The sequence below is a fragment of the Larus michahellis genome, chromosome 1 (assembly GCF_964199755.1).
Source record: "Larus michahellis chromosome 1, bLarMic1.1, whole genome shotgun sequence".
Classification (NCBI taxonomy): Eukaryota; Metazoa; Chordata; class Aves; order Charadriiformes; family Laridae; genus Larus; species Larus michahellis.
In genome coordinates, this window is record NC_133896.1 from 217,920,392 (window position 1) to 217,943,882 (window position 23,491).

Here is a 23,491-nt window from a genome sequence, read left to right on the forward strand (position 1 = left end):
TGCATTAATTTTAAAAAGGTAAGTGAATTAAAAAAAATACTGGAGGTTAAAAAAAAGTACTTAGAGGGGAATTGCTTACTGTGTCAAAGGAATACATACATTTAATGTCACACAGAAAGAAATTGTTCCTGACTGTCCACTGACTTATTTTCTTCCTAGTCACATTCCCCTGGGTAAAGAAGATGCTTTGGTGGGAGGGAGGGAGCACACATAGAGCGGGGCAGCAGGTAGGTAGATTCCATGGTTTATATCTAACCTTGAAATCCTCTGTGGGAGCCACATCCATGCAAAAGGAGCGCACAGCACCCCTCTCACGCTACGATGAATTACGTCCCATGGGAGAGGGATGGGACACCACATTATTTCACCTTATTCTCTGCTGCTGCACCAGAGCAACCACAGCAAGCCACATATTCTTTCTCCTAGACCTGCTGGTCCTGGATAAAGCTGTCACCTACAAGCTCATTGCAATAACGTCTCTCTTTCACAAAAAAGCTCCTGTCACTGCCCCGACTACGCTAGCAATAATTTTAATAGGAAGTCAGGCAGTATAACATGAAAGGCAAAGAAGATTCTGAAGCTCTGTGAACACATTTAATTTACTTCCCAGTTGCAGAGCTTGCAGTCTTGTTTATTTTTCAAAGAAATGATGCTACTCGATTGAATTTCACTGCAGGGCAGGTTGGATTCTAAGCCTAGAGAACTGTCACCTGCCCTTGTAATTGTGATAACAATGCCAAGGGAGACGCAGAGGTGAGAGGGGATAAAACAGGTTTCAGATTTCTCAAAATATCAGACTTGACATTATGAGCCACAAAAAAAGAAAAGGGAAAAAAAAAAAAAAAGCCCTGGAAACAAAGGAAACGTGGAAACGCTGGGTCTGGTATTCTCTTGCTCCTCCTCTTCCTTCCTCAGCTGAAGTTCGAAACCACTGATTCCTTCTTATGGTACATCCTCACCTGCTGAGATTTCAATTTTGTTGCTTCATTTGTGTTTTATAAGGCTTTTACATTTCTAGCTCAAGTAATCCACACCTGGCAGCCAGGGATGTGAAAGTCTTGACAGCATCATGGAAACTCAGTCATTATTTCTGAGTGCTCTTTCACAGCTTCCTCTTCTGTAGGGCACCTAGTGTGATGCTGATACTGCTAATGCCACTTGATGTTGTGCCAGATTTTGATTTTTTTTCTCTTTTTCTGAAGGCTGGGAGGTCTGTTTTAATTAAAGACCCATGCCTATAACCCTCTTTGCTCCCATATCCCCAGTGGAGCTCTAACCTTCACATGCAGGTATCAGGATGCTAAATTAGGAGAAGGGCAACAGGCAGGCAGTCCTTTAAACAACTGCTTAAGTCTCTCCTGATTCTGCAAAGTCAGAGTGAAGTACAGCAATCACAGTATCCAACCGCGTGTTATTCTCCCCCAACTCTTTTTCTGTAAGAGCTTTCAAAACCAAAGCCATTTGCAGTGGCAGATCCCCCACATCTCCATCAGCGGAGACTGCAAATACTTGCTCAAGCCAGCGGTGACTCTAGAGGCTGGAGGGTTTTAAAAGGTGATGGTGAAGCATACAAGGTTTGGCGTTCAGGATCACTTTGGGTTGTTTATTGAAACCATCAAGAGCTGCTGAATTTGCCAAATTTGACAGTACATCATGTGAGCACATTTTCCCTTGAGATGTCTGTACTTTTGCTTCTATGCCTGGCTTGAGATACCTCTCGAGGTACTCGGGTGGCTCTCACCGCAACAATGTCAGTCTCTCAAACTATTTCAAGCACATTCAACTCCAAGCCCAGCTGGAAACACTACAAACCCAGCTTTTTGGTGCCCTATTTTTGAACTTCTGTGCTACAGAAACAGGGACCAAGTGGGAATAGTTTGGGGAGTAAATAAGGAAGAGAACAAGCCCAACGATTTCAGAAGTTTATGCCACATTTGGTCTGAATTTGGTTTGCCCTTTGAGAGCGAGCTGTATCTCCCTGATTTATTCCTTTCTCTTACTTCATCCTTTTTAAGAAGAAATTTTTTCAGTGCAGAATGGCTTATAATCTAAAGCTATCAGATGGTTGAAAGCATAAGGTATAATGGGATTTCAAAAGCACTTGGGCACTCGTCTATGTATACCACCATTTAAGTTAATGGTAAAATCTCCTTTGACTTCACTGGGACCAGAATGAAGGCAACATTTAGAAAATCCTGCTAATGTATTTCTGCTGTTCATCGGGATATACAGGGAATGCTGTTTTCTGCCCTGAGAATGTGAGCAATGCTAAAAGCATGAAAGGGTCTATGAAATACAGTTCTTAAGGAATCGTACATTGACCATCTGAAAAACCCCTCTGTTCTAAATCACTTGAAATGTGATCACAGGTTAGAAGCTAGCTGGGAAAAAAAAATAAAATCGGTGAATGATTTTAAACAAAGAGTAGCTGTGGGCTGAAGACTTCTTCTTCCTTCAACAATGCAGCTTCTAAGCACAATAACACTTTAATCCCATGCTTGGAACATACACATGACAAGGCTGTGGAGATCTAGAAAGACACCTTGCGAACATTTCTTTTCTTCCTAGTTTTCCTTTTTTGCAGGTGGAATATTTTTAAATCTGAATTTTGCTCCAGTAAATGAACCTCTCATACCCCAAATTTGCCCAAGGGATTGCAAAGAAATTATTTTTTTTTTTTGTTCCTTCCCACTCTCATAAATTGTTACAAACTAATACAGGAAACAACAATTATTCAGCCTTCAGGGTTCAACTTGTGGAGCTGCACTAGCAAGCGGGAAGTTACTTCACATTCAGTACATGACAATTTCTGCTCTTGTAGCTCAGGGCAAGGCTAAAGCTGGCCTTGACTTTCATTTTAAATGATGTTGTAAGTTGGTGTATTCTAGGGGAAAAAAACCCAAACCATTCTTGCATACACACATGGGAAGGGCCTCAAATGTGATCTCATTTGGTCAAACAAATGCCATGAAACCTTGGTCATGTTCTAATTTTGGGTGCGTTAAAGATCAAGTTTCATTTTACATAAATTCTTTAGCAAATATATCCAGCTGGATAAATAAGGATGTACCGGCTGGAATGACTGATGTCTGAGGTGCAGTAGGTAGGTGCCTGGTGCTGGGGACATGCTCTCAAGTATGATGCCTGGTCTGCAGCCACTGCTACAGAAGGACCTGAGTCTCCTCTAGGTTTTACGTCAGATCTGCCCCCCTCTAGAGATGCCCTCAGTGCCCTGGGGCATTTCAGGTGCTCATAGATGCTTGTGCTCAGGCAACGGCATTGAGCTCTCGGTGGCCTTTGATCAGGGCCAGAGAAAAAGCAGAACTCATGGCTCCGTTTCTGCCTCTAGCAGACTCGTTGCACAAACTTGGTCAAATCAGGTTCCTTCTCAGAGCCAACAGTAAGCCCTCTAGAAATCACATTACCAGAATTCATTTAACTCTTCTTCTGAGACAGTTGTAGCACTTACTTAGATAAAGAAATCAGTCACGCATCCAATACACAGACCAGCCACTATAATTTAAAAAGACAACATACGCCAGGAGTTATTGTACAGACGATGCCCTTCTCATCCCACCCCATGCGACAGTGGGGATTGGTCCAGTAACTCTTGAGGTGCTGATGTTCTTGGCTTCTGTTCCCTTTTGTGGTCTTACATGCAAGTACATACACTTTAATGCAGCCTTAGAAAATGAAGTCTTAAAAATTCTGTTGTTCTAGTAGAGAAAGGGTTCTCCTTTTGTTTGCCAAAGTGGACGAGTAACTCCCACAACCTTATTTCTGTGCTTTAGCAGGGGAGCATTCACAGAATGAAAAGCCTGCCCAGAGCTGCTCCAGCAGCTCGGTAATACGACACGGGAATAAAACAAGCTGTGCTTACATTAGCCTGCAGTCTGGGGTGCACGGAAAAAGCTATATACAAAAGTGTAAAAACGAAAACCATATGCACTGTTTTACACATTTCTCCAGAAACCCTCCGACAGCACTATGTGCCATGTTATTAAGGCAGAATTCTGCTGTTCTGAAAAAAAAAAAAAAAAAAAGAACTGAAAAAAACAGGACAGAAATAACAGAAAGAAAGAAAAAGGCTTTAACTTCAGTATTAAATAAACCTTTTCTTGACCCTAAAACTAAAGTAATTACCCCAATCAATAAACCTTTTGTACAAGCTCTGTCAGATCAAGAGAACTTGCCTGCCTGCAACCAGCACGCTGACAGGCAAGTTCAAGGCTACCAGCCCATGCAAGTACAGATGGAGGCAAAGGTTTCCAAAAAGACAAATCTACCTTCATTTTTCTACCACTTTAAAGCACGATCGAAACCCGACAAAATCTGGATCATTAAAGACATTCAGACATCTAATTTCTACTGAGATGAATACTTGTTGGCATCCAAGCAAACTTCACAAACACGCTTACTTTCTTTTGCACAACAATATAAATGAAAATATGTATCTGCTTGTCTATTTTCCCCACCCAAATTATCACTTGTAATCGTAAGAGCTACTGAAAGAGGAGTGCACATATACAAACCAAAAAAAAAAATAAAAAATAAACAAACCAAGGAAAAGCTCAAGCGTAACATTAAACAAACTATTTCATCTCTGTTTTAAAACTAAGCTAGCTTTACACACTGTAATTTCCTACTGCTAGTTTTTACTCACGGAGCGTCAATGAAGAGACACACTCTGTATGGAAAGAGCAGCTGTGGAAGATTTTACAGCCAAGTATCCGACCTTTAGAGGCTTTTTATTATTTAATTATCTTTGAGATGTGTCCCTAATTTCCCCTTTATTAGAGATGCCTTACATCTTCAAAAGAAAAATCCTGAAATAATAATTTTGCCTGCCATTACGGCTTGGGAAGCAGGGTTTTTATGTAAGAATTGTTGCAGACGCTTGCAGAGAGAAAAAAGGTCATCACAAATAACACGTAGATTTGAAACGATTGGTCTGACTTCAGGTTTTTTGGAAGTGCTGCAGCTCCAGCAGAAGCAGGCAGAGAGCTGCAGGCAGCATTTAGGGAACGGTGAACGGTGTGCCGTAGGATCACGTACAAACATTACTGACTGCAGCTGAAGGGGATTGAAGAACCAGGAGCAACAGTTCATCTGTTAGGAGTCATCCGAAAAGGCAGACAGGGAGACACGCTCATCCCCTTGGCTCACTTCACTGGGAAATGAGACTGTTCATCAGTTTTGAGGAAAAAGGTGAAAAGATTAAGGAGGCACTGATAAAGGTATTGTTGATTCCTAGGTGCTGAAGTGTTACGGGCTGTATCACTATCTGTCTAAAAACATCATCACTGTTTCACCAAGAATAGCAAACAGAAAACCTTTGGGCGCGGGGGGTGCAAAGTAATATGAAATGTTTCACCTCTGCACAACCCTCCTTCCATTTCCAGATGAAGGCTCAGGCTATGTTTGCTTTTTATTAAGCCCTATAAAGCAACCAGATTAGATTTACACATAGGCTGGATGAAAAAGTGAAATCTCACCAAGCACACGACTACACCTGCTTGGAGAGGGGGATTCTTGCATCTCACAGAAAGCTCAGGCAGAGGGAGTTCACCCCACATTTCTGTCTCCCCAGGTGATACCCCACCTACGTGACTGGGCTGGATTTGGCTAGGATGGAGATCACTCTACTCTGCCCCGGTGAGGCCGCATCTGCAGTGCTGTGTCCAGTTCTGGGCTCCCTGGTTCAAGAAGGACAGGGAACTGCTGGAGAGGGGACAGCAAAGGGATACCAGGATGATGAGGGGACTGGAACAGCTCTCTTAGGAAGAAAGGCTGAGGGATTTGGTCTCTTCAGTCTGGAAAACAGATGACTGAGGGGGGACCTTATCAATGCTTAGAAATACTTAAAGGGCGGGTGTCAGGAGGATGGGGCCAGGCTCTTCTCAGTGGTGCCCAGGGACAGGACAAGAGGTAATGGGCACAAGCTTGAACATGGGAAATTCCATCCCAACATGAGGAGGAACTTCTTTCCTTTGAGGGTGGCAGAGCCCTGGCACAGGCTGCCCACAGAAGTGGTGGAGTCTCTGTCTCTGGAGACATTCCAAACCCACCTGGACGCGTTCCTGTGCCACCTGCTCTGGGTGACCCTGCTCTGGCAGGGGGTTGGACTGGGTGATCTCCAGAGGTCCCTTCCGACCCCAGCCATTCTGTGATTCTGTGATTCTGTGGGGTGGCAATCTCTTGTCGTCTTGCCATCATTCTGCATGGACTAATTCAATTCTCACCGAAGGACCTTAACTCCTGTGGCCAGCTGGATGTTTAGTGGAAGACACCTTGTAGTGCTGCAGCTAAACCTGGACTTTCTCTGTGGATAAGTGTAAGTTTTCAATCAAGCAGACCCATCAACCTAATGTTATCCATGAGACCAAATTCACAAGGCATAAAAAACCCCCTAACACAGTCTAGCAGGGACTCATAAATGCCCTTTTTGCCTCCAACCTGAATTGAGTGACTGTATCTTTTCTAAATACTACCTGACTGAGACCTACAACCTTTAACGCACTCAGAGAAGCTGGGTAAGAGCAGAAAACAGGAAACAGAGCATCAAAAAAAGGGAGCAGCAACAAGAGGGTAATCAAAAAAGGCACTGACCATCTGATAGAGTGTCTGTCAAGCAAGGGCTTGTAATGGGACACACAGCGCTGGAGGCAAAAAACTATTTGCAGAGCATGCAAAGCTCTGCTGTTATTTTGCAGGAGAGAGATCAATAACATCAAAAGCGGAGTTGCGATTTTCCTCCCCTGCCATGGTTCTCATATGCTGCTATATTTCTTTTTCTGTGCAGAGCAAGAAAAAAGTTGTGAGTCTGGGAAGGAAAAGGCTACTAATTAATTATCTGTAGAGCATTACCACAAGGTGGAAGTGCTCAGAAGTCCCTCTGTGAAGTAGGGGAAGGGCGAAGATGACCATATTCATACGGGAGAACTACACTTGTAATAACTGAGCACTTCCGTGGAGCAGCTGGAGTCCCATTTACAGTTAAAGGGACAGTTAAAATTTAGCAAAATACTTGTTAAACTTTCAGCCTCTTTTGCTGGATATAGCCTAAGGAGAAGTGCAGAAAAGGGTAGTTGGGACATTAAAATCCCTTTTCCTCACTCAGAGTCCTGAAGATCTAATCATACATGGGGGAGTTTTAAGTCAAGCAACTCAGGCATTAAGGAGCTAAATGAAAGTGCAAGCCAGAAAAGATGACACCCCGTGTTAGTCTGCACACTATCCTGCCTCCTCAATATTTACATGAAACCAATTTAGACTTTTCCAGACATTGGCAAAGCAAGTGTAAATAACGTGAATGGCTTCGAGACCGTAAGTGGATCACACTTATGCATCCCCCCTAAATTGGAAGTAGATAGAATTTAAGTTAGCCTACATACAAGCAGCAAAAGTAAGAGGAGCAAATCTGAGCTATTCAGGCTATTCTTTCTCCCTTTGCTAAGAACAAGCATTTCCACTCAGAGCTAAGGAAGAGTCATTCTTGTCACCTCTCACACAAGGAGTTCCCAGTCCCACACTTGCCTCTGTGACCTGTAATTTCTCCTTTTCTCTCTAAGCTCAGTCTACTGCGAAGTGCTCCTCTGTTGGTATCCTCCTTGTGCGTGAACTGCTGTCCCGGGGACTGGATGGGGGTGGGTTATATTTTAGGCTATTGCAGGAAGGGAACTTGCCTTTTGACGTATATTGCGAAGTGCTGTATGTGCCGGCGGCCCCTTGTAAATAACACCTCCAGCTCGCTTTGCGCTTTGATGGAGGAAAAGTACTTACGGTAGTTTTCTTTATGGGGAGTGGAGGGGGCAGGAGGAACAACGGTCCTTTTCTTAAACTTAAGCCTTGTGTCTTGCAGAAGATAAAAGCGAGATAAAACCTGGCATCCTACCATGGGTGTTCTACGTGTGTTCCCTGTTGCTTGTTGGGTGACATGCTGGTAAACAGAGATGCTCTCCTCTCACAGACAGCTGATTTTGCTTTTCCTTTTGATTACTCAGTGGCCCTGCGCAGCCAAGCTTGCCTGAGCTCAGCAGTAACAGCTGCTGGAAGACGCGTTCTCTCTGACTGTGGATGCTGTTTTCAGGCTTTCAGATGTATCTTCCTTCCACTGAGCAGATTTTTGGCCAACATCTCTGTCTCAGATGTGCTCATTCCAGCTGACTCCTCAGCCTACTATTTTGCTCCACTTACACAAGATTGCCCTGAATAAATCACCACTATCAAGCAGAGGTGAATCCACAAGGCACTTTTCAGAGAAGTGTTTCTATTAGAAATTGCAGAGAGTGCCACCAATGTAATTTACAAAAAGGTTAATTTATTATTGAGAGACCTTGATTGTCCATTCCTTTATAACGTCTTGCATTGTAATTCAGAGGAATGGGATATAAAGATGCTATTAAAAGATGAAAACTTTCCCAGAATAATCTTTTATTTTCCCCTCCACATGAATTGCCTGTATTATGCAGAAGTATAAGCTCTGACAGGCGTAACGATGCTGTATTTTCCCCAGGTTTACGTGCAGTGGAATGTAACAGGCACACGATTTGACACTACCTAACTCTTTAGTCAGGATGATTCCACATCCTTTTAGAAAACAGGCTAAACTGCCATCTCCTGCCCTCAAAATCAGCGCTAATATTCCTGAGTGGATTTAGTTATAGCTATATCCAGGTTCCAAAATTGTATGATGGACAGCCTTACAATTTAGGAAATTAACTGTCTGTTATCAAACCGGGAATACAGATGCTTTTTTCCCATTTTCCTCCAGTTTTCTCTAGAATAATGGAGGCTAAATCATTCCAGACAAGCGCTGCACAGTAATTGCAGCAGATATCGTCATACAGAGCCTGCAATGATTTTGTTGGCTCTGAAAAGTTCAGCCTGTTGGAACATAGCAGATATACTGGGAAAATCAGCACCCGTTCCATTCAACGTTTTTACGGCTGGAGCAAAAGCGATGGTCCTTTTCTCAGGTGAGTCCTCACTCACAGCGGGGGTTCCCCGAGGAATGACTGCATGGTTTGGCTTTATGAACTTATCGTTATGATCACCATTATCAATTTTGTGCTTTCGACTATTATCCGTGATTATTAATTAATGCTTAATGCAGTTTCCCAGCAGTTCTATCAACTTCGCAGCATCTCTGGGGAAATGTCATTCTCCTCAGTTTTCCATGGTGGGCAGCTGAAGCGTGAGCCTGGGCTGGGTTGGAATTAGCACACCAATCAGAATTCAGGAGTTCCAGGCTGCTGGTCCTCTTCTCAGATCACCGGATCCTACTTCTTCCTGCAGCTATACTTTTCAAACACACTCTCACTGTAAGCACTATGTCTGTGCAATAATAAAGGGAGATTTTTCTATATGCTCCTGCCACAAAAATCAAATTAAAATGGCAGCTTGCCTCTGACAGTCAACACAACTCCTCTGCAGGTTCCTCACCCCACACAGAAAGATCTAAGGCTCACATCACGTGTGACTTGATTTATTTGTTTGGCATTGCAATTTTACACCCTGTTTCATAAACACTGTGTCAGGTTGCTGTATCCTCTTTACTCTGGCACCGACAAAAATTATAACACTACAGTACTATAGTATTTATAGACTTAAAATCTAGCAACCATGTCTTGCCAGACCTCATGAATACACTAGAAAGGTTCTGAAGCATTACAGTACATTTACACAGAACACCTGCCTTGATTTATCTTTTTTGTTTTTTTAAATAAGCTGTTGAAATATAGGCTAAGAAAAGCACCAAGTTATTAAGGCTATTACATTTTTTTATGGTACTTATAAAAGTGCTGCACTTCTCTGGCCAAATTCTAGCCAAGAAACCACATCTTCCTATCTAAAATTTTTACTTATCTCAAGTGAGTTTCAAAGTGTACAGCTTGTACCTAAACAGTTTCCTGTACACTAGAGCTTTGTGTTGCTATACAGCTGCCAGTGGGCAACGTGATTCCCACATATATAATCACAGAATGGTTTGGGTTGGAAGGGACATTAAAGATCATCCAGCTCCAACGCCCTGCCCTGGGCAGGGACACCTCCCACCAGACCAGGTTGCTCAAAGTCCTGTCCAACCTGGCCTTGAACCCCTCCAGGGATGGAGCAGCCACAGCTTCTCTGGGCAACCTGTTCCAGTGTCTCACCACCCTCACATATAGAATCATAGAATGTGTTGGGTTGGAAGGGACCTTTAAAGGCCATCCAGTCCAACCCCCCTGCAGTGAGCAGGGACATCTTTAACTAGATCAGGTTGCTCAGAGCCTCATCCAGCCTGGCCTTGAATGTCTCCAGGGATGGGGCCTCCACCACCTCTCTGGGCAACCTGGGCCAGTCTCTCACTGCTGCGAGGGCCAAGCTCTCTCTTGTATAGCAAAAGAAAACTTCCTTGTAATGAAAGACAGAATGATTCAAGGTCAAACATGGATTGTTCTGCTTATCATATGGTCATGAAGGTACAGTGGAGTGTAAGCAAAAAAAAAAATAGGATTGTCTTAAAGACAGTCTGACGCGCTGCTCACCCACACAATTCCCCTACTGTTGAAAGGCAAATTATGAATGTTTTGTCCTTTCCTCATCACCTCATGTTAGTGCAACGAGGCCAAGAGAAAAGTCTGGCTAGAACATCACTTAGCATCACTTTGAAAACAAGAACTAGTGACTGTGCTTCCAAAGTGTTTTCTGCTGTGACAGCCTTACTGATTTTCCTGTGATGGGAAATTTTAAACTGCAGACATTCTTAGACAAGGAAAAAAAAGTCACTTTCAGAAGAATACCTCGAGGTTCTTTTGGGCAGAAGGTGGTCAGTGTAAGCAAAAACTCAAATTGCTAAGGCAAACTAAATGAAAGTAAATCTGCATTCTATAGAGCAAGACTTCAATGTCATAAGCTAACATGCAACTGTTTCTGGTGTTGCTTAACTATGAACAGGATTGAACATGTGCATTTCCAGGTTTTAAATTTAACACTGAGTGTTACAGCAGTGTTTCCACTTCTGCATTAAATAAACTTTAGTGCTAAAACGGAATATTGGGATCTTAATGACTTTGCTTTAATAAGACTTAAACTTTTAATTAACCTGCCAAGACAAATTACAGCCCATAGCTCTTAGGTAACTATTGCAGACAGCTGAGACTCAGCACCAATGCCTCTTCTGGGAGGGGGATTAATGGCAGCTTTGGAATGAGTCTGCCTTTTTCAGCAAAGAAAAAAAGTCCATTAAACAATCACTGCGGCTAGAAGAAAGCTGAGTGCTAGCTTTATGGAGCAATCCTTAAATTAGAACCGAACGAATTTGGGTATATGAAGTTTCAGCAGGTCAGTCAAATTTAAAATGAAATATTATTGCATCAGAAACAGAAGAAGAAGACCCAGTGTGCTCAGCTGTCAGGCAGCCCACAGGCAGCATCCTTTCCTCCTCGAACAGCAACACATCGGTGCCTTTGCGCTGAACTGGCAGCGCACTTCACTGCCAGGGAAACCGAGAGACCTGTTTAGTTAATTTGTTCTTCTTAAGAAATCTCAGCTTCTTTCTGTTAGCAAGGAGAAACAAAGATTCCTGTTATAGTGGCTCCTATTATCAAGCCTTGCAGTGCTCTTTATTGGAGTTTCAAAGCCAGTAATCTGCCTGAACTCCAGCTTGAGTAGTTTTGACAGCGCTCAACGGCAGGACTGTCTGTCACACAAAACTGTTGCACGGTGCTGCTGTGTGCTCTTCAATCATTCCTACACCTCTGCTCCAGAAAGAGAAAAAGCCCAACCAACCAAATAAAAAACCTAAATAAAAAGGAAGATCAAAGGAATAAAAGGAAGCAGAGAATTTCAAGCTTGTAATCCATCTTTGGCACTGGGTAGAATCTCGTTACGGATATAGTTACTAAAAAGGCCTACAAAATAATTACGAGATATTTATGGCCTAACGGTATTCAGCCTGTTGCTAAATACATCCCCTACAAGCATTCTCTCTGAAACCACACAAAGCTACCCTGCAATTTGAGTATGTGCGTTAATACCTGGCCTCAAGGCATATTTAGGCGCTTAGGAATAATACAGGAAATCCTTACCAATAGCAGTAGTAAGAAAAGAAACCACTTCCGATTCCTTGCCATCATTGTAGAAGGCTAAATGCCATATTCCTGAATCTAAATACTGGATAAAGCCTGTCTCATGGCTGGACAAGGGCACAAAAGCTCGGTGTTGCCGTTGAGGTCCTTCTAAGCTTCTCGCCTCCTGTGTCAGTAGACGTCTTCCATCAAGGAGCTCGACAAAGTCAAACTGAAACATAAAAAAGAGTGATGGTTGTATCTGTTTCAGGCTTCCTCACGCTTAGTCTCTTGGTCTGGGTCTGTCTTATGAAGGAGACAGACACACTTCACATCAACTATTAGAAACATACATCTACAGAAGCATCATAAACAGGATTTTCTCTGGTAAAACTCAAGCATGATGATGGATCTCCTGAAAGTAACCATTTTGGAAATAGCTCGTATATGAATGTATGTTTCTGTAATTATACGAATTGAAAAATGATCTTTATTTAGAATGTGACTTAGGGCATATTGACCCTACTGATGTGTTCTCACTTAGGCAGGGAAACATGAGGTCCAGGTACCATGCCTAAATTGCACTGTAAGTATGATGACAAGAAGCTTCTTTTTTAGCTTCTTTGTGTCGTGGATAATAAGGAAAATAGACAGCAAAATGTATCTAGCCTAGCCCGGGTTGTTTGCCAGAATTGCTATGGGTGTCCAAGAAAAAGAGAAGAGGTATTTGTAAGTAAATTCTGGTAGAGGTTTTCCAGAAGTATCTTGCTTAGCCAGCAAGGGTTAGCAATAGCAAAAGTGGTTTAAAGATCATAGAAGATGAAGATGGAAAAGCGATAAAGTGATATATAAAAGTCCCATTTAGGGGGTGGCTTTTGTTTTCCTAAAAAGGACATATTTATTTTTCACCAGGGTAACTTCAGCTGAACAACTACTACGGTTTTGCTACTCGTATTGCAACTACATTTAGTTCCCTATTTAAATAACTTTCCACCGACTTTCTGCAATAATTGTATTTTGTCTGGTAATATATCAATGGGACGAGTCAGATAGAAAGCTAGCAGACACCGCCGATGTTAAGTGAACCTTCTCTAGCACGACTTTTATCGTGTGTGTAGGTGAACAGGACATCCTGCGAGCAGAACCCAGCAGCTGAGGCACAGCTTAGATTTTTCTGTTCCCTGACTCCACTGGGTTTTGCTTCTTTCATCCAGTTGGTCAAATAAGCTCATACCCAGCTACGGTGAGCTGCTGCTGTTACAGTCCAATTTGGGTTATGCTTGCTTAGGATTTCCTACCAAAAGTGAAAATTTATTTTTATAAATATTTGCAGGATGCTGCTGTGGATGTTGATGACTTTGCAAAGTTACTAGTTACTAGCTGTAAATATTAATTGAACCACACATGGATTGTGCTTTATTGCATTTTAATATATTCAGAGATTTGTAATATGCAATTAGAGTTATTGCAAGCAAGGAAATTGTAGAAAAAATATCACATTAATCAATTCAAATCATACAAATGGAAAAATGCCTCCCACACGCTGTGATGGCCAATCCCTAAAATTTATGATTAACAAAATTTGGCCTAGGTTAAAAAGAGTTTAAAAAATTATTTGATCTAGGAATATTAAATCTAATAGACTATAATCAAATTGTGTAACTTTTATTATGATTTGTTGAGAAGAATGAGAAGAAATGCCTTTAGTTAACAGTAAACTATTTTAGGCTTCTGCAGGATCTATTTCTAAGACTACGGAAATTTGGAGCTCGCAATTTCTTCCTACTTATTGGGGTCCATGGTTGTTGGCAACCTTGACTAGAAGATAGATCACCACAGGCAGAGAAAGTTTCTCAACTAGAATCTGGAATAGTTTGTTGTTTTAGCATGGGTAAATATGGCTTTTAACATTTTACCAAATCCAGGAATATATACTAAGGCTCACACTACAGAAGATGGATTTTCTAAATGGAAGAAATACCTGATTAACACAGAAGAAAACCTCATTATCAGCTAGAATTTTACTACTGCCATCAACTAGATAGGTTGGGGAAAAATAATTCACCCTTTATTAAATTCATACAAGGGAGACTGTATCACTGATCTAAGTAGACATTTTGCCAAAGTCTTGTTTACGAAATTCCTTACAAAATTTGGAAATATAAAACTCATTGAGTACATTTATGGGGTGCAGGAGATACTCTGGATTATGCAAAAGAAAAGATGAGATTTGTGTAATATGTATTAACTGTGACAGACAAGTTTACAATTTCAGCACAGAAAACAGGTTACCTATTTAATGACTCCTAAGACTCCTAAGACTAATAAACTATGGTGAGATTGAACATCATATAAAAATATACAGAAGGAGAACAATGTTTTTTATTGACAGCAGGTTTATAAAATAATAAATCTACAAAAAGGGATAATTTAAAACCAAAATTAAATATTAACAAGTAATAAATCAACATTGGTTCAATATCTGCAGCTTCATTGAGTTATTTCTTCAGAGCAGGACCAGTTTTATATCCTATCAGTGTACTATGATTTTTATTGTTTGAATAAACTCTCCCTCTGGTTATTTTTGGTGATATTTTGGTCGAGAGGATGATTTTTTAATAGACTTGGCAACTCTCAATTAGTGGCTACAGAAAAAACAGCACTTACGAGGATTCTGAACAAGCGCATCGCCTCCTCCAGAATGTAATATTGACAAACAAGTGCCACATCCCACATTGAACATCTCATTCTCAACTGAGGCGTCAACTTAAACACAACCACTGATACACAACCACGCTGTTTTAAATGGGAAAGGTCCTGACTCTGACAAATCGCTCAGAATATCCCAGCAAAAATGAGGTGAAAGAAAAAAAACCAACAGCAATGGTGAAGTCGTGTGGGCTTCTTAATTGCTGATGGCATTACTATGGTTGGGTATAGTGTCCTGCTAAAAATAAAGATTTTGTTTTAAGGTCAATAGACTTGAGGTTTAGGTGTTAAATTTTACATTTGTTATTTAAACAACTGAAACTATTAATGTAATAACTCCTGATCCATAACAGAAATTAATAATGATAAAAAACAAGTAAAATCAATACCGACTTCTGATCTACAGTTAGTATTATGCAACCATGACTTGAGTTTTTATTTAAATAATACAGGAGCTTTAAGTTTTAAACATTTGAAACTCCCTGTAAAAAGAGACTGATTAAAAATGGGCAATAACAGCACTACTGTGTCACTGAATTTACGACCTGCTGATCCTATTGAAATATTTTAATTGTGCAGAAAAATAGGCAGAGGAAGTGTAGATTTATGACACCTCTTTGACATAAATAAGTTGCAGGTGTGTTAATATGTAGGAAATACCATATTACCCAGAAAGATTGTAATAAATATATTTGTTTGTTCAAAAAGAAAGAAAAAAAGGCAGGGTATTTCTATAAATCTGAAATAGTTGTGTTGGTTGCTAGGCTTTTCAGTTAATAATGGAGGCAAGGGTATGTTATGAAATTAATATAAACCTGGTAATACTTTGATAACTTGCCGATGCAAGTGGGAGTAAGATGCTTTGCATTGCCAATGAAAGTTATGCCCTAATGTATTAATCAATCTGGTTAAGAGCAGCTTAGAAATTGAAATGGAAAGTAGAGAATATAATATACAAAATCCTTATTTAAGGGATCTTCGGAGTTTTTCCCAGAAAGTCATTTCTTGACACGGTTTTTGACAAGGTGTGTCAAGAAAAGCAACTGCTTTCATTTTAGTCCTACAGAATAATAACTAAATTTTGATTTCTGCCTAAGATTTTGTTGGTTACACACCAATTACTGGGCCCTGACCAATCTCGATCTAACCTGACAGTCAACATGCATGATGTGAAGAGTTGGCTCAAGGCATTTCAGTACAGAAGACACAAGTGAATCTTGCTCCCGTGAGGGTAAGTGACTGGGGTCCTGCTGCTCTTACCGTGCAGGGGGAAAGGCAGAGGCTGAAAGAGGGAGACAGACCCGAGATCATAGAATCATAGAATGTGTTGTGTTGGAAGGGACCTTTAAAGGCCATCTAGTCCAACCCCCCTGCAGTGAGCAGGGACATCTTCAACTAGATCAGGTTGCTCAGAGCCTCATCATGGCTGGCCTTGAATGTGTCCAGGGATGGGGCCTCCACCACCTCTCTGGGCAACCTGGGCCAGTGTCTCACCACCCTCATTCTTCAAGACTGCTTAATAGATGATTCTTTTTGATGCAGTTGCAGTGTGGCTTGCTGCTGCAAGGGGCACTGGATGGAGAAGGTGGTATCTCATGCCGCTAGGAGCAACCGGCTGCTACCCCCAGTGACCAACAGCCCACAAAACCCTTTTCCTCCCCTGTCAGCTTGCTGCCTTAGGCAACCGCCTGCTCTGCCTGTGCCTACAGCCCACCAGGTTAATGTCTGTAAATTTTGCAACTGTCACTTGTTTATCTTTCTCCAGGTGGATGACCTTTAACATCTTGCAAGAAAGCAACAAATTCTTGAAAGAAATAGCAGAAATAAAACAATAAGCCATAAAAAACCCACGCAATTTAAGACAACTAGTATTTAATCGAAATGAGGTCCCATTACCTGTGTATGTGACGGTGGGAGGCCTTTTCTGCCATAGATGCCAACCAGAGCAGCCTTTCCTAAAGACACGTTGAATTTCAGATGCACTGGGTGGTCGATGAACACCTGAGATCTCCAAAAGATACCAGGAGGGATCTTCTGTGTGGCTCGTCTGCCAACATCAATTTCTCCCGAGTCTATAAAACTGTCGTCTGGAAAGAAACTACTGGGCTTTCCTGCCAAAACACAGGAACAAAAATCTTGGATTAGCCTGAGATCCTAAAAGTAATCCAATCATACTGGTATTTCTGAGAAACAGCCTATTAGTGTCCTCAGGTCTTCAGAGTACTTCGTATAGACAATCCATATGATTATGGGAGGAAAAACTGGCTAGGTTATTCCTGGCTTCAGTAACTGTTTTGTTTGAAAACATGAATGTGGGAAGAGCCACCTGGAGAGAAATGGCCTTTTGTTTAAATTGTAACATCAGAGAGTGTGTAATTACATTGTGGAGATAAGAATAAATCATCTGACATTATATCCTAAGTGAATACAGGCTCACGGATGGAGAAGTCATTACTAAATTAGCAAAGAGAAGTGTAGTAATAGTGAGGTAGACGCGTGTCACAGAATGGAATGGTAGTGTGGAGAACAGCAGCATGAACGATGCCTAAGTGGGGAAAGGAAAATGTTTCTCTATTAACTCAGTTCTTGACAGTGGTAACAGTATTTGAAATTTGTTCAACAGTCCATAAAAAGCTAAAGAAAAAAAAAGGACTGAGAGAAATGAAGTAAATCATACCCTGCACTTGAGTAATATCTGCTAAGAAACATGAGAGGTTTTAATTGGGTTTCAATACAATCCGTAAAGTGTGTTACGATTATCCATCTTCTTTCAGAAGATGAACAAATGGAGGCATCTGTTTCTTAAAGCGACCACCGGGCTGGAGAGCCGGGGTATCCGGATGGCAATCGGTACATGCCATAACGTCCAAGGGAGTCAGCAAGGAGCTCAGCATCCCTGAAAAACACGTCTGAGAAATTCCAGGTTAGAAATTCATACACTCACAGTTCTCCAAACTGGTGACCGCTTCAAAAATCAGGACCCAAAGGAAGTCCAGGGAATGAAAACTAAATGCCTTTTCAGCCTTTGCTATAAGCAGTGGCCACGGCTTTACCTGCAGTGCATAAACACCATGACAAAGGCAACTGCTTAGCAAACAGCCTTTATTTAAGGACACTTCTAGTTAAAAAGTATGCAGTAGTGTCACCTGAAATATTTTGGCTTTAGTAAGGACAGCATCATGTCACCAACAAGGACTAATTATTCATTTTAGAAATTCAAATGATTTTGTTGTCTTATCTCCCTGCCGTTACAGCAAACTACTCTCTGTTTCACAGATCAAGCGATTCTAACAAAATGAGAAGGGAACTTTCAGAAACACACAAGCTTTTGTAGAAAAATCACATTGTCAGATTTTTTTTCTTCCAGAACTGACATTTGGGAAATGGGAAACAAAAATATCTTTTCCCATCCATCATGAATTCGAGTCAAATAATCTTAGAATTTACTTGTCGTGTTGAAAAGGTGATTGGTAGAACAACCTTTCATTTTATTGTTTCAAATGATAATATTTCCTTTAATATTATGTAATATTAATGATAGTATTTCCTTAAACTTCTCTATATTTCACCCCAATATAAACTCTCCAGGAGAAACAGACACAAATTGTTTCTGTAAAATCCCTATAGAAATTATATGCATATTAACTATTAACAAAAGAAGCCCCTGAAGATGTTTCTTCATAGGATGGAGAATTTTTCTCTCTTTTTTTTCTTTTTTTTGTTTTGTTTTTACTTATGTAAAACTTTTTAGCAGAACTTTTGGTCCACGTAAGACTAAGCCCTTATTTAAAGTTAGCAACTGCTTAAGTGCACTGTGGGAGAGGGGCTTGATGGCCTGTTTCATTTCTGTGCTATCTTGTGGCAGAAGTATTACACATACCAGCACAGTCCAGAAAGCAAAGGGTGTACATGTGTTCATAGGAAAAATGCTACTGATAATTTTATAAGATCCTCACTTATCTTCCTATATCGCATTCAAATAAATACAGGGGGGAAATGTGCTGACTCTTTAACCTTTTTTAGTCAAAGTGTATATTAATAATCAGAAGCAGCTTAGGTAAACGGACATTCCTTCCAAATCATTTTGTGCTGACAGAGTTCAATTGTCCAATGAAAATCAACTAGCTTGATTCCGAAGGGGATTATTTTATCAACTGGACTGTTAATATTTATTTGGCGTACTAAAATTACTTTTCACGCTGGCAGGATTAAAGGAAAGTTCCCATGCCTTCATGCAAAGTTTGTTATTCCATTATTGTAAGATGGAAAGATTCAGGATTCTATTAAGAAAGAGCTAAAGACACCCTATGTTTTGGTTCAAATGAAGGATATATTTTTCTGATTACCACTGACATGCTTTATAGATTCTTAGAAATTCAGATGAAAACCTAAAGCATTTGATATGATTGCCCATTAATAAAGACCGTACAGCGGAGTGAATCAGGGAAGGTGAGAAGTGAATACGATAGACGTTGCTATGCAAGGGGTAGCCTGCAGAAAGTGAGCACAGCACGGATTCTGCCTGTACAGAGAGCGGCACTTGCTCCGGCGAGCAAAAATGCTTCTGCGATTGATTCAATTGCACAGAAATAATTGTTTGTACACGCAATTACAAAGTTCATGTCTCCTCTTGGTGGCCAGCTGTACGCCTGAGAAGCTGATATCCTAAGAGCTGTTATATCATGTTGCCAGCGGGTGACATTTATCCCGAAATAGAAGCCCAAAGGAAGGCTCTCTTCACCAGGCTGAATTCAGCCCCTGAAATCCATCCCTCTTTCATCAGGTTTAGCCTAGAGTAACATCAGGCCCTATGGACTGGATACTTCATAAAGAAAGTACAATAAGAAAGCCATTTCAGCTCCTAACCAGAAATTAGGTTTTAATCAGAATATCTGACTCCCTAAAATTAACTTCAGGTCTGAATTCTTAATTGGGCTGCCAATTACTTTGCTCTTTCCACACATTCACCTTGAACTTTCTAGTTGCCGTAGCAACTATTCCTAATTTATTTGGATATCAAAATGAACTATTTCATTTTGATGGATCTGCTTGTGTTTTTGACAGCAAGGTACCCTGACTCATCAAAACACTTAAGAACTGGCTTCCATTTCTCTGACTTCAATTGCAGTTAATTACATGCTTAAGTATAAGCATGTGATTAAGTGCTTTGGTAAATAGGGATGGGTTTAAACACAGGTAAACGCAGTGCTGGAGCGGAGCCACAGATGAGACTGAATGTGGAGAACTGGCAAGACATCGGCAATGATTCATTCCCATCAGCTGTACGGAAATTCTAACACGTTCCAGCTGATCTCACTGGGATCAAGGAGACTTTCAAATATATTTCAATGCATTTTTTTTTTTTATATAAATTTCAGCATTCTGCTTTAGAATAGCAGCCATGCAACACTGCTAGTCCAGAATTAGTTATATGGTCATCTGATGGGGAGAGCACTGCCTTTGAAGGCTGGACACGATACTCCTGCAAGAAAGACCTTCTCCTAATGTGTTTTTTAGTCAGGACAAGTTATTCTCCTCTAAAACCCACAGATTCCCTAAGATCTGTACAAAGTACTATCTTAAGGGGTCTTCTAATGACATAACTAGGGTATTTCCCAGATTTCTCTTTTAGCAGAGCTTTTTGGCAGCAATTGAAACTTCTACTGCTGTGACGGTAAGCGTGGCTGAAAAAGAAATCAAGTGGAGGTCTTTGACTTGGACGGCAGTTTGGGATACATCCATTTATTTTCATTTGGACTTTTAAAAGGAAATGGACAGATCAAAACTAGATGTTTCAAAAATAAAACATAAGGCAAGTTGGAGGGGAAAAAAAAAAGGATCTGTCGTGAAGTATTTTTGAATACACCAGCAGGGACATCTGCAGCTTGCTGGAGTGTCTGGTAAGGTTTGCTGAGAATATCCCACGTAGCTGATTTTTCCTTGTAGCAACTTGATGTCAGCCATCAGTTGACAGTAAATACACTGTTTTAAGGAACACACATAATTATGGCCTTTGTTTGGACTAATAAAGACAGATAAGCTCTTAAAGAAAAAAAAAAATACTACAATTAATTTAAATTAAACATGTAAACACAGGCTTTCAGCCAAAGTCTAGGGAACTCTGGAAACTTTTGAGTTCAATGAGTTGCCAGAACAGTAACACAATTCCTATCTCTTACCTACAAAACTTCCTCCCCCAAAATAACTACCAAAAATAGCCAATGACTTCGATTTTACTGGAATCTGTTAGCCTCATATAAAGAAGCGTGACATACAAACAAAAGAGCTTTCTGAAAATCTGAATTTCTCATTTCTCCAGCTAAGTCTTGGGAATGATAAAACACCTCTCCTTTGCAGAGCTTGCAGGTGGTTTTGGCAGTGCTGCCTCTATAGAAAGCCCAGTAAGATGTAAAGCTGCTGGATAATGCACTGCTGAACTGACAAACCAGAAGTTGCTGCTAATTTGAGTTAAAATTGCAAGCTGTCAACATTGTGACAGACTCCTTTTATCTGGCCACTTTTGCAAAACCATGTCCAACTCTGGAGTGACAAAACTCACAGTGTAATAGCTCTTAGTAAATATTTTGGTCCTCAAAACATTTGGTATTAGGTGGCAATGAGTAGGCAAACCCAAACACTTTTGTACTGTTGTAGAGAAAGCTTGATCCAATGCTCATGGAATCATTTAATTTTCATGACATGTTTTTTTCCCATGAAAACAGCCACCTGAGGCAGGGTTTTCATGATGGCCTTCTGTAGCCTGTGAGATATGGTGCAAACGGTTCCACCTTGAGAATGCCTTAGATGTGTGGTGAGGGTTGCACACAGTTTTATCACATTAGTTGACATCAGAAGAGTATGAAACTTAGAAACATATGGAAACACGACCGACGACTACTAGTTCTAGATGTGAAAGACTGGAAAAAGCACCTGATGATGTCAGCATTGAGGGTAATGGAACATGAGATTGGATGGCTGGAGTTCAGAGGCAGACAGAAGACTCACAACATGGACACACACCAACCATACCTTCACTGGCTCCTTTGCCTTTCCTGTCAGGTAACTCTAACCCTGTGCCCCCCGAAGGATATAAGGAGACGTCCGTTGGCACTGGCCAACTGCTGGCTGTGTCTTCCGTGATTTCATACATCTGCCCTTCCATCGGCTGCAGGTGCCAGTTTAGGCCAAACAGGTGCATGGCTGTGGTGAGTAATGAGAAAAGTCATCTTTTTCTGTTTGGGAGAGTTTCAGAACTACAGGGGCACTTTCTAAACCCCGGCTCCACTGCCTTATTAGCGGTCAATGCTTCAGGATAAGAATGGGATTAATGTAATTAGACAGCCCCTGCTGCTTTTACCATACCAACTCCCCAGGTCTCTCCACCCACTTAAACTCATTTTAGATCAGCTGTACCAATCCACTCCGCTTCTTCCAGTAGAACCACTCCTGACTCATGGCCTACGTGAGAGAATAACCAGGCACAGTGTTTCAGAAAGCTCCCAATCCTGGGGTGACAATGCAGTGAACACAGAAATACAAGGAGTATTATTTATCAACATACCAATACATCCCAGGAAACTGCACTTTGGTTTGTTTTGCTGTATTCATAGCATTATTTTTCTTCCCCACCAATTATGCACAGAAGCTCTTACAGACATCTCTGTCAGTTTTTCCTGAATAAGACCAAGTGAAAACTAAGGCAATTTAAAATCCATCTTGCACACGTGCCTTTGTGTTCAGCACCACAAAAGCGAGCGACTATGACTGAGCATTCCTTGGCACAACTATCCTATTCAGATCAAAGCTACAGCCTCAACGTTGGAAAACAAGCAGCACCATTTAGAGCTGTGTGATATCAGGGCATAGCTCTCTGTAGGTTTCTGGGCCATGCAAAGTCATCCAGCGCACATCTGGATCTATTTCAAGGCATTCAGTAAAGACAAGTGACGTTAAGGAACAAGACAGAATACTTAAAAAGCAAACACATGTATGAGGAGTATGGAAAATCATATGCTTATACAACTAATACTTGCCCCTTGAAAATATAAAGCAAAAGAACGTGGCTTCCCATATCAGTTCTTCCGTCCCCAACATAAACATTTCATACTCAATCAGCATCCAGTTTAGCTTCAGGCTCTACACAACTAAATGATCCGATATTTGCTACACTTGTAATGACTTTTCTTTTTTAAGGGAACGCCTTGATATTTTACACTATAATTTCTCCAAGAAACTCTACAATGACACTAGCATCATTGCCATTTAGCATAAACAAAAAGAGTAAAAAATAGAGCATTTCCATTGCCTGTAGTTCTCATTTTATTCACAAAGATACATCTGAGCTTGGCAAACATTGTCAGGGACAAGTGGTTAGTGTATTTAAACCTGTGCATCAGGAACAATCTTTTCAAGAGGACTGAAAGGTAATCTGAGCAGTTTTCCAAAACCAGCATGTTTAGGCAATTTAGCAAAATCAGTGATTTTTTTCCACTTCAGTCTCAATTAGGTCACCTATCATTGACTAACATGAATAAGCTTGTCTTTGCACTACTACGACATCACAAAACAGGAGAGCAACGCTCTCCTTTTACCATGTAAGAGGAGAGTCTCCCGAGGACCTGCCTAAAACTCTAACATATTTATACGCGTACACATACCAAGAAGGAATGCCACAAACACAACTGGTAATTCAACCAGGATACTTTAGGCAGGGGGGCCAGTATTTTTGTCTC

General features: G+C 40.9%; 1 protein-coding gene across 12 annotated transcripts in view; it reads right to left on the minus strand.

The window, feature by feature from the left end:
* Positions 1–23,491, minus strand: part of TENM4 (teneurin transmembrane protein 4) — a 530,696-nt gene that overhangs the window by 168,968 nt on the left and 338,237 nt on the right. For all 12 annotated transcript variants that reach the window (XM_074572381.1, XM_074572380.1, XM_074572379.1 and 9 more), the window contains 3 exons: positions 21,789–21,959; positions 16,656–16,870; positions 12,072–12,282 (listed from right to left, as the gene is read on the minus strand). In XM_074572381.1, coding sequence (XP_074428482.1) covers positions 12,072–12,282; positions 16,656–16,870; positions 21,789–21,959 — 597 coding nt within the window. The remainder of the gene's footprint in view (positions 1–12,071; positions 12,283–16,655; positions 16,871–21,788; positions 21,960–23,491) is intronic.